General features: G+C 38.2%; 1 protein-coding gene across 2 annotated transcripts in view; it reads left to right on the forward strand.

Annotated features, from left to right (window-relative positions):
* Window positions 1–18,161, forward strand: part of atrip (ATR interacting protein) — a 68,126-nt gene that overhangs the window by 31,586 nt on the left and 18,379 nt on the right. Inside the window, exons 6-12 of one of the 2 annotated variants that reach the window (XM_062037603.1) lie at window positions 1,667–1,824; window positions 1,912–2,010; window positions 5,888–6,026; window positions 6,108–6,266; window positions 11,121–11,346; window positions 11,568–11,618; window positions 16,932–17,104. In XM_062037603.1, coding sequence (XP_061893587.1) covers window positions 1,667–1,824; window positions 1,912–2,010; window positions 5,888–6,026; window positions 6,108–6,266; window positions 11,121–11,346; window positions 11,568–11,618; window positions 16,932–17,104 — 1,005 coding nt within the window. The remainder of the gene's footprint in view (window positions 1–1,666; window positions 1,825–1,911; window positions 2,011–5,887; window positions 6,027–6,107; window positions 6,267–11,120; window positions 11,347–11,567; window positions 11,619–16,931; window positions 17,105–18,161) is intronic. The other variant, XM_062037604.1, reaches the window with a different exon arrangement.

Below are 18,161 nucleotides of genomic sequence, written 5' to 3' on the forward strand. Positions count from 1 at the left end.
TACTTGATCATTTCGCGATATTGCCATATATTTTTGCTGAAAGGATTTAGTAGAGAAAATCGACGATAAAGTTCCTAACTTTTGCTCGCTGATAAAAAAAAGCCTTGCCTGTAGCGGAAGTAGCGTGACGTCACAGGAGCTAGTATTCCTCACAATTCCCCGTTGTTTACAATGGAGCGAGAGAGATTCGGACCGAGAAAGTGACGATTACCCCATTAATTTGAGCGAGGATGAAAGATTCGTAGATGAGGAACGTTACAGTGAAGGACTTGAGAGGCAGTGATGGACGTATCTTTTTTCGCTCTGACCGTAACTTAGGTACAAGCTGGCTCATTGGATTCCACACTCTCTCCTTTTTCTATTGTGGATCACGGATTTGTATTTTAAACCACCTGGGATACTATATCCTCTTGAAAATGAGAGTCGAGAACGCGAAATGGACATTCGGTGCCTTTTATCTCCACGACAATACATCGGCGAAATGCCTTAGCTACGAGCTAATGTGATAGCATCGTGCTTTAACTGCATATAGAAACAAAAAAAATAACCCCTGACTGGAAGGATAGATAGAAAATCAACAATACTATTAAACCGTGGACATGTAAATACACGATTAATGCTTTCCAGGCTGGCGAAGGTTAACAATGCCGTGCTAACGACGCCATTGAAGCTAACTTAGCAACCGGACCGCACAGAGCTATGCTAAAAACATTAGCTCTCCACCTACGCCAGCCAGCCCTCATCTGCTCATCAACACCCGTGCTCACCTGCGTTCCAGCGATCGGCAGAAGGACGAAGGACTTCACCCGATGCGTTTGGCGGCCCGGAGACGTAGGAAGTCAAGGTGAGGTCGGCGGCTAGCGCGTCTGCTCTCCAACAAAGTCCTCCTGGTTGTGTTGCTGTAGTCCGCTGCTAATACACCGATCCCACCTACAACTGTCTTCTTTGCAGCCTTCATTGTTCATTAAACAAATTGCAAAAGATGTCCAGAATACTGTGGAATTATGAAATGAAAACAGAGCTTTTTGTATAGGATTCTACGGGGTACCATAACTTCCGTTAAACTGACTTCGTCACGCGCATACGTCATCATACCGCGACGTTTCAGCCGGATATTTCCCGGGAAATTTAAAATGTCACTTTATAAGTTAACCCGGCCGTATTGGCATGTGTTGCAATGTTAAGATTTCATCATTGATATATAAACTATCAGACTGCGTGGTCGCTAGTAGTGGCTTTCAGTAGGCCTTTAACACACTGTAGCACTTTGAGGTTGTTTGCTCAATGGAAAATGCTTTTTACAACTATTATTATTATTATTATTATTAGAAGACGGGACAGCGCTTGTATTTAGGTTTAAAGCTCCAAACAGAAGGGCACAGCAGGACCTGCAGTGAGCAAACTCATCCAAAAGAGGGCGCCATAACACAAACACACCCTTTCAATGTTATTGCTTGATTTCAAAACTATTTGCATCATGGCCAACAGCGGGGAAAAAAAATGTTTTAAAATAAAAAAGTAGCAGCTTATAGTACTGAAATGACGGTACTGTCATACAAGTGTAAAAATAATTTTGTCCAGCTATTTAGCTAATCAAAATTTGAGGTTCCACTGTCTTTAGTTTACTAGAGTTGTGCTGATAAAAGCGTCGTCTCGCTCTGCTCAGCCCCAAATTGCTCAATGGCCTTGGCCAGCTGGGTGGCAGCGGCTCCTCCTCTCCAACAGGCCACGGTTTCATCACCAAGGAAATGTTCACGGCTCAGGTCCCATCCAGAAACACGCCGGTCAAAGCCCCCGCCAAGACGAGCAAGGCACATCGGGATGGTGAGTGGCGTGACGTCAAGGCCTTGGGAGTTTGAAACCCACCGCCATTCATGTTTTTTTTTTTTTTTTATTGCAACTGTGTTCCAGCAGACCGACCGCCATCGTGCGTGAGATCAACTGACACACAGGAAGTAGTCAGTCCTGACCCATTCCAGGCCGTCAGACCTGCACACCAGCACCATCAAGGTGAGTGAGTTATATGTTATTCATTGTATGTTTTGGTTTCCTTTTCATGAATGGGAATTGACAAACATTGCACTGCAAAAAGTCAGTGTTCAAAAACAAGAAAAAAAAAAAAAAAATAGCTTAAAATAAGTATATTCTCACTAATAACAAGTGCACTTTTTTTGGTAGAAAATAAAAATGAGACCTTTTTTCTCAATATGTTGAAAAATATTCTTAAATGAAGTAAATGCTAGTGCCATTATCTTGACATAATGATATGCGCTCGGCTTCATGATTTTTTTTTCATGCTTGAAGTAAGAAATTATTACTTTAAAAAATAGTTTTATACTTGTGAGTGTTGATGACACAGCTTTGCAACAGTTGATATTCTAGTTTCAAGCATGTTTTACTCAATATAGCTCATCAAATCTCAGCAACAAGCTGTAATATCTTACTGAGATCATTTAGGACCAAAACACTTAAAACAAGTAAAACACTCTAACGTAAAATCTGCTTAGTGAGAAGAATGATCTTATCAGACAGAAAATAAGCAAATATCACCCTTATTTGACATATTTCATCTTACTTAGATTTCACTTTTTGCAGTGTGGTTTAGTTGAATTTTATTTTGAAACACAAAAACTAAAATTAAAAACCAAATCTTTCATCTTTTTCAAAGTGCAATAACGAAATCTAAAAAAACCTGTTTATTTTCATTTGATGTATCATGTAACAAAAATGAAAATCACCAGTCAGCAGACATGCAAAAAGCAGCGTGGTCTTGTTTCCTGCGTCAGAAAAACTAAATGATCATTGCTCAACATGTTTTTTATGTATGAAAATAGTAGTCTGTGTCGGAGTTTGTTTTTTTTAATGTTTCTGCTTACGATTTTTTTTTCATTTTTGTTATATTAAATATGAAATTAAAATAAACCCGTTTTTTTTTTTTTAAAGATTCATTTTTTGCATTTTGACACTGCAAAAAAAAGCCTTGTTTTTCCATTTTAAATTTTTCAAAATAAAATTTAAATAAACCATCCGTTTTTTTGTTTTTATTTCCCATTCTTGAAGAGAATGTAATGACTAAAACATACCTTGTACCATGTACCTTCCGTTTATTCTATTTCCCATTCTGAAATGAAAATCAAAAAAACACATTTCGGACCATTTTTTCTAATTTCATTTCTGAAACAAAAGTTGGACAACTATTTAATGACACTTGTCTTTATTTTTAAAGGCCTACTGAAATGAATTTTTATTTATTTAAACGGGAATAGCAGATCCATACTATGTGTCATACTTGATCATTTCGCGATATTGCCATATTTTTGCTGAAAGGATTTAGTAGAGAAAGTTCGCAACTTTTGCTCGCTGATAAAAAAAAAAGCCTTGCCTGTAGCGGAAGTAGCGTGACGTCACAGGAGCTAGTATTCCTCACAATTTTCCTTTGTTTACAATGGAGCGAGAGAGATTCGGACCGAGAAAGCGACGATTACCCCATTAATTTGAGCGAGGATGAAAGATTCGTAGATGAGGAACGTTACAGTGAATGACTAGAGAGGCAGTGATGGACGTATCTTTTTTCGCTCTGACCGTAACTTAGGTACAAGCTGGCTCATTGGATTCCACACTCTCTCCTTTTTCTATTGTAGATCACAGATTTGTATTTTAAACCACCTCGGATACTATATCCTCTTGAAAATGAGAGTCGAGCACACGAAATGGACATTTAAAGTGACTTTTATCTCCACGACAATACATCGGTGACACACTTAGCTACTGAGCTAACGTGATAGCATCGTGCTCAAATGAAGATAGAAACAAAATAAATAAACCCCTGACTGGAAGGATAGACAGAAGATCAACAATACTATTAAACCATGGACATGTAACTACACGGTTAAAAATTCTCAGCCTGGTAAGGCTTAACAATGCTGTTGCTAACGACGCTAAGGCTAATTTAGCAACTTAGCAACCGGACCTCACAGAACTATGCTAAAAACATTAGCGCTCCACCTACGCCAGCCAGCCCTCATCTTCCCATCAACACCCGTGCTCACCTGCGTTCCAGCGATCGACGGCGCGACGAAGGACTTCATCCGTGGGTTTGGCGGCAAGCATCGGCTAGGCGTAGTAAGTAGTCCTTGTTGTGTTGCTGTAAGTATTGTACTTAGCCGCTAATACACCGATCGATCCCACCTACAACGTTCTTCTTTGCAGCCTCCATTGTTCATTAAACAAATTGCAAAAGATTCACCAACACAGACGTCCAGAATACTGTGGAATTTTGTCGAAGAAAACAAGAGGTTTTTGTATCGGGTCGATGGGGTCCAACCACTTCCGTGGATTTTGTGACGTCACGCGCATAAATCATATCCAAAGGAGTTTTTCAACCGGAAGTGTGGCGGGAATTTTAAAATGTCACTTTATAAGTTAACCCGGCCGTATTGGCATGTGTTGCAATGTTAAGATTTCATCATTGATATATAAACTATCAGACTGCGTGGTCGCTAGTAGTGGCTTTCAGTAGGCCTTTAAGTTATCATGCCGTGATTTGACCAGTCCGGCCCACTTAGGAACATATTTTCCTCCGTGTGGCCCCTGAGGTAAAATGAGTTTGACACCCCTGGTCTAGTGTGTAGAAAAGCGCTATATAAATCTGGGGCCGTACTTATCAAGCTTCTTAGAATTACTCCTAAGAAGTCTGCTAAGAGTTGACTTAAGAGTAAATAAATTCTTCGCTGAAAGCTGCACTTAAAAGTTAGTTATCAAGCGTCTTACTCACACTTTCAGCGAAGTGTAGGACTGAATCTTAAGTGTCACACTCAGAGCTGAATTACGACATTACTATGTGCCGTAAACGCAATTTTAGGTGACGTCATTTCTGTGTCCATAGAAATGACCAATCACGGAAGGGAATCCGTTGTCTAAGAATAAAGAAATATCTTGGAAATATTTAAGTGGACAATGGGAGTGTATATTTTGACAATAAACTACAAAATAATACAAAACAAACTAGTCCCCGCCGGCACTCACGCTACCGCTCCCTCTCTTCTATCGCCCACACACTCACTGACGTCACTCACCTCACGGCCACACACATACGCTACTGTCATAACATTTTCTTTCCAATTCATTAATTAGGCAACTAATTTGAAACTGGTGTGGGTGGCTCTATATATACTAGCCCACTGCAGACACATGCAGAAATCAACAAGGAATCGAAAAGTATTAAATCTGTGACAAAAATAATATCCGCTCTGTCCAAACGATACCGTTTGATCAGCTGCTCGTCATCAAAAAAAAACAAAACATTGTTCCGTTCCCTGAACGTCCGCGCACGTCTCTCTCGCCTCAGTGCCATCCCCTGCTGGCAACTCCTAACCACTTAAGACACCTCTGAAGGTCTCTTAAATATCGTGGAGAGTAGGAGTGATTCTTAGACTTAAGAACGTTGATAAAAAGCTTTTATTCTTAAGTTTGAGAGTAGGACTAAATTTCGCAAATTCTCAGGACTTAAGTGTAAAATGGCACTCTAAGAAGCTTGATAAGTACGGCCCCTGATCCAGTATTATTTTTGCCTTATTTGTATTTGACTTTATTAAATCTTCGGCTGGAATTTAATTAAACAAAACCAGTTTTCTTTAAAGTAACATACAACTTGATCAGAGTTGTTTATTTTGATAATAATAATAATAATAATGGATTTTATTTGTAAAAGCACTTTACATTGAGCAAACAACCTCAAAGTGCTACAGTGTATAAAAAAAAAAAAAAAAAGTCAATATAAAAATAGAAAAAATTAAATAAAAACACTAGAAAAGCCCTAATATTATGTAGGAATGTCGTTAATCATAGAACTTGCACCCGATGTTATTGAAAACTATTGATTTCCTAGGTGGCGTCCTGTTGGGCTTGTTGCTACAGCAGCGTTTATCTCCCAGCAGCCTCTGCCTCTCCCACCTGCTGTCTATAAGCCAGACTGACGTCTGCTCGTCAGCCCAGCGAGATGCCGCCGCATCCCATTGGGACTTCAGGTGAAATGCACTTTCTAACTTAAATAGAAATATTTCTGTCAAGCTGACCAACGTGTTATCCTTCCTTGTGCTGGTGTCCAGCAAATTCCCCGCCGGCTCTTTCCGCCAAAACGCTCCTGCAGTCGGCGTCAGCGGGCGCAGAGGCGGAGTTCCCCAAGCTGCTCTCAGTCCTGTCCAAAGTCTGGCGGTTACAGGACTCAACATGCTGAGTCAAAGTCGAGCCAACACCACAGAACACAGGTGCAGCATTTCACTCCGTTTGCCACACAATTTGAACTGCCCGTTTTTTTTTGTCCTGTTGACAAAGTTTGGGTCACGCTTCTTTTTTTATTTAGAAAATTCCCCCCACAAATTGCACATTTAACTTCACTCTTAAACATGCAGAACCCGGGTGTCCAAACTATGGCCCGTTTGCGTCTTCAATTTGGCGCTCCAATAAGAAATTTGGCCATATAATATACAAAGTTTTTTTATTTTTATTAATCAATCCAACAAAACAAAACTAGGGATGTCCGATAATGGCTTTTTGCCGATATCCGATATTCCGATATTGTCCAACTCTTTAATTACCGATACCGATACTGATATATACAGTTGTGGAATTAACACATTATTATGCCTAATTTGGACAACCAGGTATGGTGAAGATTAGGTCCTTTTTTTTAAAAATTAATAAAATAAAATAAGATACATAAATTAAAAACATTTTCTTGAATAAAAAAGAAAGTGAAACAATATAAAATCAGTTACATAGAAACTAGTAATTAATGAAAATGAGTAAAATTAACTGTTAAAGGTTAGTACTATTAGTGGAGCAGCAGCACGCACAATCATGTGTGCTTACGGACTGTATCCCTTGCAGACTGTATTGATATATATTGATATATAATGTAGGAAGCAGAATATTAATAACAGAAGGAAACAACCCTTTTGTGTGAATGAGTGTAAATGGGGGAGGGAGGTTTTTTGGGTTGGTGCACTAATTGTAAGTGTATCTTGTGTTTTTTATGTTGATTTAATTAAAAAAAAACAATAAAAAAAACCGATACAGATAATAAAAAAACCGATACCGATAATTTCCGATATTACATTTTAAAGCATTTATCAGCCGATAATATCGGCCGGCCGATATTATCGGACATCTCTAAACAAAACACAGCAATACCATAATAATGCAATCCACTTCCAAAACCAAACCCGACCCAGCAACATTCAGAATAGCAATAAACAGAGCAATTGAGAGGACACACAAACATGACACAGAACAATCTAAAAGTAGTGAAACAAAAATGAATATTATCAACAACAGTATCAATATTAGTAACAATTTCAACATAGCACTGATTAAAAATCCCTTATTGACATTATCATTACAGACATTTATAGCATTTTGTCACCTTGTGGTAGCCAACGTAAGTAACTCAAGTCAATGGCAAATAATTGTACATCAATGTGACTTTGTGCACAATGACCCAACCCAAAACAACCTACCCTAGTCATGATGCAGAAAGTAAAATTCAACCAGCACAAAAAAATCAACAAACATGGTCACACAGACCACATCCTACTCATTGAACTTTGTGGATATTATAAAAAACATCCAATCAGCATGAAAAAAATCAAAACTACACACTTTTAAATCCATTACAAGTAGAGATGTCCGATAATATCGGCCTGCCGATATTATCGGCCGATATATGCGTTAAAATGTAATATCGGAAATTATCGGTATCGTTTTTTTTATTATCGGTATCGTTTTTTTTTATTTGTTTTTTTTTTAATTAAATCAACATAAAAAACACAAGATACACTTACAATTAGTGCACCAACCCAAAAAAACCTCCCTCCCCCATTTACACTCATTCACACAAAAGGGTTGTTTCTTTCTGTTATTAATATTCTGCTTCCTACATTATATATCAATATATATCAATACAGTCTGCAAAGGATACAGTCCGTAAGCATACATGATTGTGCGTGCTGCTGCTCCACTAATAGTACTAACCTTTAACAGTTAATTTTACTAATTTTCATTCATTATTAGTTTCTATGTAACTGTTTTTATATTGTTGTACTTTCTTTTTTATTCAAGAAAATGTTTTTAATTTATTTATCTTATTTTACTAATTTTTAAAAAAAGTACCTTATCTTCACCATACCTGGTGGTCCAAATTAGGCATAATAATGTGTTAATTCCACGACTGCATATATCGGTTGATATCGGTATCGGTTGATATCGGTATCGGTAATTAAAGACTTGGACAATATCGGAATATCGGATATCGGCAAAAAGCCATTATCGGACATCCCTAATTACAAGGAATGATGAGGAAAATGCAAAACACTCTCCACACTTATCCATGTTTGGCACATTTTAGCTGCTTGATATTTCTGATTGATTAAACAACTTTAAGGAGGTTGTCACAGAAGTAAACAAGGTAAGCATTGAATCTTCACATACTCTTAATAACCAATTATAATAATTATTAATGATATATCCATTATATTATTATAATAATATTCAATCATATTTATACATATAGTTACTTTGCATGCAGCTGACTTTCGTCCCAATTCGGCCCCCCAGTGAAAAAGTTTGGACAATCTACTGTAATCTAAAAACAAGCGCACAACGATTTTCAATGTAACTGACGGTCACAACAGAGAAAAAAGTTTCCGTCATCACTGTTCGATTATTGTAACGTCTGTCGAGACGACATGAATTGCATCGATCACTTTATTGAGCAAAACTCTTTGTTGGCCATAAATACATGACCGAAACATTGGTAAAAAAGTTTCTATGTAGCAAAACTGGTCATTTTCTGCTGTACAAACCAGACCAAAACCATATCAACAGCAGCCACTCGCTCTTTCTCACTTGCGCCAACACATGCGCATAAGGCACTTGGCCGGTGATGCGTTTACAGCCACCCAAAAAGTCGGACAACTCCAACACACCACACATAATGTGTAATTCCAGGTTGTTACACTATGATTTACCAATCAAATGTGTGCGTATTGTACTGTCATTAAGGGGATTAAGAATGTCAGGTTCAAACACTGATGACGTCTATTAAGCAAGACAAGAAGCAAGGAATTAAACAGACAGAATTAAATTTGGCTCACTTGAGGAGAGACGTCTGGACTGTACTCTTTGTAAAGTCTCACCACGCTCTGGCGAAAGATTGTGTAAGATTTGGACTTTCCCTGATTACATGGCAACAGCTGTTTCTAAGGGAGGGGGGTCGCAAACAGCCATCGCCTTTGATTACAAACAGTTCAAAGAAAAGGTCGTGAAACAGTTCAAAGAAAAGGTCGTAAAACAGTTAAAAGAAAAGGTCGTAAAACAGTTCAAAGAAAAGGTCGTAAAGCAGTTCAAAGAAAAGGTCGTAAAACAGTTCAAAGAAAAGGTCGTAAAACAGTTCATAGAAAAGGTCTCTGTAGGGGAGCCGGGTCCTGCTTCCTCTTCGTAGTTCTCGGGTCAAGACAATATCTTTCTGTTGATTACAATACATCAAAGAAACAGAACACCTTCATGTTGCTTCCCATCCTACACAGTGGAGTTTTACAAGCCGCCTTCTTGGTAGGTTCAAAGACAGCTTTTGTCTTCTCGCCGGGAACTCATGGCAACGCAAAGTTTTGTGATAACTTAGATACAATTATTCTAACAAAGAGATATTCCTGGCTCTGAATTTGCTCATTGCTATTTTGATGTTTTTGTGCATTATTTGTTGCCGTCATCATTAAACGAACAGGTTACTCATCAGTTACTCAGTACTTGAGTAGTATTTTCACACTATACTTTTTACTTGTACTCAAGTAAATATTTGGGTGACTACTCCTTACTTTTACTTGAGTAATACATCTCTAAAGCAGGGGTCACCAACGCGGTGCCCGCGGGCACCAGGTAGCCCGTAAGGACCAGATGAGTAGCCCGCCGGCCTGTTCTAAAAATAGCTCAAATAGCAGCACTTACCAGTGAGCTGCCTCTATTTTTTAAATTTTATTTATTTACTAGCAAGCTGGTCTCGCTTTGCCCGACATTTTTAATTCTAAGAGAGACAAAACTCAAATAGAATTTGAAAATCCAAGAAAATATTTTAAAGACTTGGTCTTCACTTGTTTAAATAAATTCATTCATTTTTTTACTTTGCTTCTTATAACTTTCAGAAAGACAATTTTAGAGAAAAAATACAACCTTAAAAATGATTTTAGGATTTTTAAGCACATATACCTTTTTACCTTTTAAATTCCTTCCTCGTCTTTCCTGACAATTTAAATCAATGTTCAAGTAAATTTATTTTTTTTATCGTAAAGAATAATAAATACATTATAATTTAATTCTTCATTTTAGCTTCTGTTTTTGCCACGAAGAATATTTGTGAAATATTTCTTCAAACTTATTATGATTAAAATTCAAAAAAATTATTCTGGCAAATCTAGAAAATCTGTAGAATCAAATTTAAATCTTATTTCAAAGTCTTTTGAATTTTTTTTTTTTTACATTTTTGTTCTGGAAAATCTAGAAGAAATAATGATTTGTCTTTGTTAGAAATATAGCTTGGTCCAATTTGTTATATATTCTAACAAAGTGCAGATTGGATTTTAACCTATTTAAAACATGTCATCAAAATTCTAAAATTAATTTTAATCAGGAAAAATGACTAATTATGTTCCATAAATTGTTTTTTAAATTTTTTTCAAAAAGATTCGAATTAGCTAGTTTTTCTCTTCTTTTTTTTTCGGTTGAATTTTTAATTTTAAAGAGTCGAAATTGAAGATAACCTATATTTCAAAATTTAATTGTCATTTTTTTTCGTGTTTTCTCCTCTTCTAAACCGTTCAATTAAGTGTAAATATCATTAATTATTAATAATAACATAGAGTTAAAGGTAAATTGAGCAAATTGGCTATTTCTGGCAATTTATTGAAGTGTGTATCAAACTGGTAGCCCTTCGCATTAATCACTACCCAAGAAGTAGCTCTTGCTTTCAAAAAGGTTGGTGACCCCTGCTCTAAAGTAACAGTACTCCTACTTGAGTACAATTTCTGGCTACTCTACCCACCTCTGGGTGTGTGTGTGTATATATATAGGTGTCCTGGCGCTGTGCTTCTTCTCCCTCTGCTGGACCTGCACTTATCTGGCCTCTGTGAGGCTCTGGATGTACCAGGAGTTACCTCTGGCGCCTCAGAGGCTCTGCCGGAGAGCCGCGCCCTTGCTTCCGGACCAGGGAGGCCGGACGAGGCGGGCTTCAGCCTGGAAGACGTCGGACTCTTGGCCCTCAGGCTCTTGTACCTGTTGCTGGCCCACAGTGACGAAGTGTGTGTGTGTGTGTGCGCGCGTGTGTGTGTGTGTGTGTGTGTGTGTGTGTGTGTGTGTGTGTGTGTGTGTGTGTGTGTGTGTGTGTGTGTGTGTGTGTGTGTGTGTGTGTGTGTGTGTGTGTGTGTGTGTGTGTGTGTGTGTGTGTGTGTGTGTGTGACATGACATGACATCAGCCATACAGAATGTGTGACGACCTCATGCTTGATTCTTCTCCGCAGGTGGTCCGGGCGGTTCTTTCAACGCAGAGTGAACGCAGCACAGAAAACCAGGTATTTGAAAACATCCAGGACTGTGTTGAAAGCAGAAGTGAAGTGAATTATATTTATATAGCGCTTTTTCTCTAGTGACTCAAAGCGCTTTTACATAGTGAAACCCAATATCTAAGTTACATGTAAAGCAGTGTGGGGTGGCACTGGGAGCAGGTGGGGTAAAGTGTCTTGCCCGAGGACACGACAGCAGTGACTAGGATGGCGGGAGCAGGGATTGAACCTGGAACCCTCAAATTCCTGGCACGGCCACTCTACCAACCAGGCTATGCCGCCCCAAAAGTTTAGAGGTGTTAAGTGACTTTGCATGTGTTGAAGAAAACTATTTGCATTGTGGCCGTCAGCGGAGAAAAATCCAGGAGTTAGCTGCACCGTTTTATAATCCGCAGGGGGCGAAGCGTGGGGGGAAAAAATAGCGGATTATAGTCTGGAATTTAGATAGATAGATGGATATTAGGGCTGCAACAACTAATCGATTAAAATCGATTAAAATCGATTACCAAAATAGTTGGCGATTAATTTAGTCATCGATTCGTTGGAACTATGCTATGCGCATGCGCGTAGGCTTTTTTATTTTTTTTAAATTTTTTTTTGGTTGTTTTTTTTTGTTTTATAAACCTTTATTTATAAACTGCAACATTTACAAACAGCTGAGAAAAAATAATCAAAATTAAAGCTGCAAGCAGCGTTGGTCGGGTCCGCATTTTGGCAGGTGCTAGTCCTAATTAGATCGCAATTTCCGCTAGTCCTTATGTGTGTAAAAAGTTTGGTGCGTTTTGAAGTATTTTAAGGGGGTCAAATTACAGCGCAAAGAGGCAAAAATTAGTGTTTTTATGAAACTTTTGTTTAGAAGGGGTGATTGCCAACTTCCTGTTGATTTTTGCTGAAGGATGTCAGTGTATGAAATGTAGCTCTAAGTCAGACCTACATAGAGGTTTTTGTTGCATGTCTCTACGATATTCGTACTGGGAGTTAGAGGAAGTTGTGTCTGTGTTTTTTTCCTAGGTGCTGCGGCACAGTGGTTCTTTTCTTTGAAGGCTCGTAAAATCAAAACCATAGCACTTATTAAAACGCTTCCGTCAACTTTTAATCAGAAGGGTTCAATCTCTCTCCTGTAGTATTTTGAAGCCGAAACGACAAACGCGCTCAGAGGAGATAATGTTTGATGTTAGGTGACCGGTTTTAACAAAAAGTTAGTTTTGAAGGAGGGATTGCAAACTTCCTGTTGATTTTTGCTGAAGGATGTCAATCTATGAAATGTAGGTCTAAGTGAGACCTACGTAGAGGCTTTTGTTTCATGTCTCTAAGACGTTCCTACCGGAGGTTACAAGCAGTTTTGTCTGAGTTTTCCTCTGAGGAGCAGTTTTGTCTCTGTTTTATTCAAAAATTGCGCTAGAGCGCAATTTTGAGTTTTGGGGTTCGGTTTTTTTTTTAGATCGCAATTTCTACCAGTCCCGATGTTTGTGAGAATTTTGGTGAGTTTTGAAGTATTTTAGGGGGGTCAAATTAGAGGTCAAAGACGTAAAAAGCAGTGTTTTTAGTACTTTTTTGTCTAAAATGGGAAATTGCCAACTTCCTGTTGGTTTTCGCCCGGGAATGTGTCATTATGAGTTGTAGGTCTAAAGCAGACCTACATACAGGTTTTTGTTTCATGTCTCTACGACCTTCCTAGTGGGAGTTACAGGCAGTTTGTTTTTGTTTTTTTCCTAGGGGGTGCTAGAGCGCAATTTTGATTTTTGGGTTTTGTTTTTTTTACTAAAGTGTGCTGTCCCAGTTTTTCTATGTGTGTATAAAATTTGGTGAGTTTTGAAGCATGTTAAGGGGGGTAAAGTAGTGCGCAAAGCTGCGGAATAATAATCAACCTTACAATTTCAATAGGTTCCTTTGTACCTGTGGGAGTCCTTTTATACAGGGTACATGCGAACCCTAATAAGTACAAAAAAGTACAAAACAGCGCCAGGGCGGCGGTGAGGCTACGTCTCATGAGGTGGCGTAAGCTAGCCAATGATGTGTCATGTGCAGCTCACGTGACGACGGCGTCTGGAAACATTCGAAAAATGGCGCAGGAAAACGCTACCGATAGTTTAGCGGAGAAACATCTTGAGGTTATTGCTTCAATGGAGAAAAGTGTACGACCTAAGTCGTCAAAAGTGTGGGAACACTTCACTTTAAAGACTTCAAAGAAGAGCGTTTCCTGCAAAATGGCACGGAAGTACAACATTGCTTCAGGAGCACCTGAAGAAAAAAAATGTTGGAGCCATGAATGAAGGGAAGAACTCACAGTACGTAACTTTTTAAGTCCATAGTGGCAACAAGCATTCATGAATTCAGCTTTTTTGTGAGTAACATTAAAGTTATGCCTTTGTTGCAACGCGGAGCTGATAATGTGTCTCCGGCACATTTGACTCCGTTTTGAGAGAGAAAACGCACGGTTACCAATTTGGAAATAAACGTAACGGACATAAATATCTCAGGTTGGTTTCATAATGGATCAATGTAGCCGGGCCGATAAAGCTATATAAATATATTTAGATTTGAGTGACGCTTTAGTATAACTAAACGTTATGAAGGTGCTGGAATATTTCATGCTATTATTCAGAGGCAGCCTAAATTATTATTCACAACAGAAACGTGTACAATATCTGATTCAGTTCTGATGAGTTACATTTCTGTGTCATTGTTGGTGTATGCTGCACCCCCAATGTCCACAACATGGTGCCAGTATGCTGGTTTTTTTCAATAAAATACTGGAAAGGATAGAAATGTAGTTTGTCTCTTTTATCCGATTATTAATCAAAGTAATAATCGACAGATTAATCGATTATCAAATGAATCGTTAGTTGCAGCCCTAATGGATATATAGATAGATAGATAGTACTTAATTGATTCCTTCAGGAGAGTTCCCTCAGGAAAATTACAATTCCAGCAGCAGTGTACAGATTTGAGATCAAAGTAAAAAGTAAATAATGGGGGTATAAATGGAAACAAAATAGAAAAATATTACAATAAGAATAAAAATAAAAAGCAACAATGAGAATACAAATATAACAGTAAAATAAGAATATAACAAGAGAAACTAGACAGTAGTGACCATGTTATGAAAAAGTATTGCACTGTTGTTGTTTTGCATCCCCTGTCATCCTAGTACCCCCCTCCTCACCCCCAGAGAGGAGTTGTACAGTCTAATGTCATCCTAGTACCCCCCTCCTCACCCCCAGGGAGGAGTTGTACAGTCTAATGTCATCCTAGTACCCCCCTCCTCACCCCCAGAGAGGAGTTGTACAGTCTAATGTCATCCTAGTACCCCCCTCCTCACCCCCAGGGAGGAGTTGTACAGTCTAATGTCATCCTAGTACCCCCCTCCTCACCCCCAGAGAGGAGTTGTACAGTCTAATGTCATCCTAGTACCCCCCTCCTCACCCCCAGAGAGGAGTTGTACAGTCTAATGTCATCCTAGTACCCCCCTCCTCACCCCCAGAGAGGAGTTGTACAGTCTAATGTCATCCTAGTACCCCCCTCCCCACCCCCAGAGAGGAGTTGTACAGTCTAATGTCATCCTAGTACCCCCTTCCTCACCCCCAGAGAGGAGTTGTACAGTCTAATGTCATCCTAGTACCCCCTTCCTCACCCCCAGAGAGGAGTTGTACAGTCTAATGTCATCCTAGTACCCCCCTCCTCGCCCCCAGAGAGGAGTTGTACAGTCTAATGTCATCCTAGTACCCCCCTCCTCACCCCCAGAGAGGAGTTGTAAAGTCTAATAGCGTGTGGGACAGGAGTTTTTGAGTCTATTAGTCCTGCACTTGGGATGAAGCAGTCTAGCACTGAACAGGCTCCCCTGGCTACTGATAACGGTATGCAGAGCAGTGTTTCCCATAAACTGCCAAGATACCTGTGGCGGTGGGGGCGTGGCTATGAGCGTGGTCACCATGACATCATTGAGTAATTTGCATAATTTACTACAATGATATGATTTTCTCTAAAAATGCTCAAAAAATGTATACTTACTAATTAATAATAACAGTTTTGTTTTAAACGTCCATCCATCCATCCATTTTACAATATAATTACAACACTTTATTAGGGCTGCAACTAACGATTAATTTGATAATCGATTACTCTGTCGATTATTACTTCGATTGATCGATTAATAATCGGATAAAAGAGACAAACTACATTTCTGTCCTTTCCAGTATTTTATTGAAAAAACCCAGCATACTGGCACCATACTTATTTTGATTATTGTTTCTCAGCTGTTTGTACATGTTGCAGTTTATAAATAAAGGTTTTTTTTTTTTTTAAATAAATTTTTTTTAATTTTTTTTAAAAAGCCTCTGCGCATGCGCATAGCATAGATCCAACGAATCGATGACTAAATTAATCGGCAACTATTTTTATAATCGAATTTAATCGATTAGTTGTTGCAGCCCTACACTTTATGTACATATTTATATACAGATTTGAACAATAAGTTATTCACTGAAATATATTTATTAATTGTGGTTCTTACAAAAAAATATATCTTATAGAATATAAAAGCTAAAATGTCTCCTAAAGCTCTGCCCCTTTAATTAGTGCACACTAAATAATTTAACTTTAGCCTACTACTACCACCATATTATTTACCAGCAACATAAAGTGAAACAGAGGCAGAGGTGTCCTGCCACAGTCAGTAACAAATAAACAGAAAACAGTAGTGGTGGTAGATAGACACAGAGCTTCATCAAACATCTGATCCACTGAACAAAGAGCTCCAAAAATCTTGAACTTTAGACTGCCATCCGTTTTACTCCCTACACTTAACCATGTGTTTCCTACTGCCTGCAGACTTTGCACCCTTTGTTATATACACATGTTGTGTTTCTAATATAAATACATTTAATAAAGTCAAATACAAATAAGGCAACAAGAGAAGTATCCTACACTTCTCTTTTGTAAAGTAAATCTGAACAGCCGATACGGGCATCTACATCAACTATATGATTTGCCTGAGAAGCTGGAGAGGACAAAAAAAAAAAAAAAATATTTTTTTTTTTTTAAATTTGTGGCGGACGTAATTCTTTCGTGGCGGGCCACCACAAATAAATGAATGTGTGGGAAACACTGGCAGAGGGTGACTGGCATCATCCAGGATGCTCACTAGTTTTTCCACAGTCCTCTTCTCTGCCACCGTCACCAGTGAGTCCAGTTTTATTCCCAATATATTTACAGTAAATAGAAGCGTTTACATCAACCATCTGTCCCAATATTTTTGTTGTCTGCATTTTGTCATATTGGGTTTATTTATTGACACATCAAACAATCCCCTTCTGGTCCCAGGCTGGCTCACCCGCCGCAAGAGAGGACCCTCACTCCCACAATGCCTTGCTGCAGTCCGTGTTGCGCCTTTGCCGCGGCGATGGCGGCAGCACACACCGGGAGGAGCTGGTCGTCGGCGCCCTGAAGACAGTGCGAGTCCTGGCGGCGAGGACGGCGCCTACGCACGCCGACCGGTGCGTCGTCGTGGCAGACATTTTGTTAGGTTTACGCAGGCGTGCCTAATCTAATGGCCGCCTAGTGTTAATTTGCCGTTGTTGTTGTTTCAAATAACCTCTTCTAGATTTAAAGTCAAAGTAGCAATGATTGTCACACACACACACACACTAGGTCAGGGGTCACCAACCTTTTTGAAAGCAAGAGCTACTTCTTGGGTAGTGATTAATGCGAAGGGCTACCAGTTTGATACACACTTCAATAAATTGCCAGAAATAGCCAATTTGCTCAATTTACCTTTAACTCTATGTTATTATTAATAATGAATGATATTTACACTTAATTGAACGGTTTAAAAGAGGAGAAAACACGAAAAAAAATGACAATTAAATTTTGAAACATAGTCTATCTTCAATTTCGACTCTTTAAAATTCAAAATTCAACCGAAAAAAAAGAAGAGAAAAACTTAAAAAAAAGAATTCATGGAACATCATTAGTAATTTTTCCTGGTTAAGATTAATTTTAGAATATATAACAAATTGGACCAAGCTATATTTCTAACAAAGACAAATCATTATTTCTTCTAGATTTTCCAGAACAAAAAATTTAAAAGAAACTCAAAAGACTTTGAAATAAGATTTACATTTGATTCTACAGATTTTCTAGATTTGCCAGAATAATTTTTTTTAAATTTTAATCATAAGTTTGAAGAAATATTTCACAAATATTCTTCGTCGATAAAAACAGAAGCTAAAATGAAGAATTAAATTAAAATGTATGTATTATTCTTTACAATAAAAAAAATAAATTTACTTGAACATTGATTTAAATTGTCAGGAAAGAAGAAGAAGGAATTTAAAAGGTAAAAAGGTATATGTGTTTAAAAATCCTAAAATCCTTTTTAAGGTTGTATTTTTTCTCTAAAATTGTCTTTCTGAAAGTTATAAGAAGCAAAGTAAAAAAGATAATGAATTTATTTAAACAAGTGAAGACCAAGTCTTTAAAATATTTTCTTGGATTTTCAAATTCTATTTGAGTTTTGTCTCTCTTAGAATTAAAAATGTCGGGCAAAGCGAG

Source organism: Entelurus aequoreus, linkage group LG26, assembly GCF_033978785.1.
Source record: "Entelurus aequoreus isolate RoL-2023_Sb linkage group LG26, RoL_Eaeq_v1.1, whole genome shotgun sequence".
NCBI lineage: Eukaryota > Metazoa > Chordata > Actinopteri > Syngnathiformes > Syngnathidae > Entelurus > Entelurus aequoreus.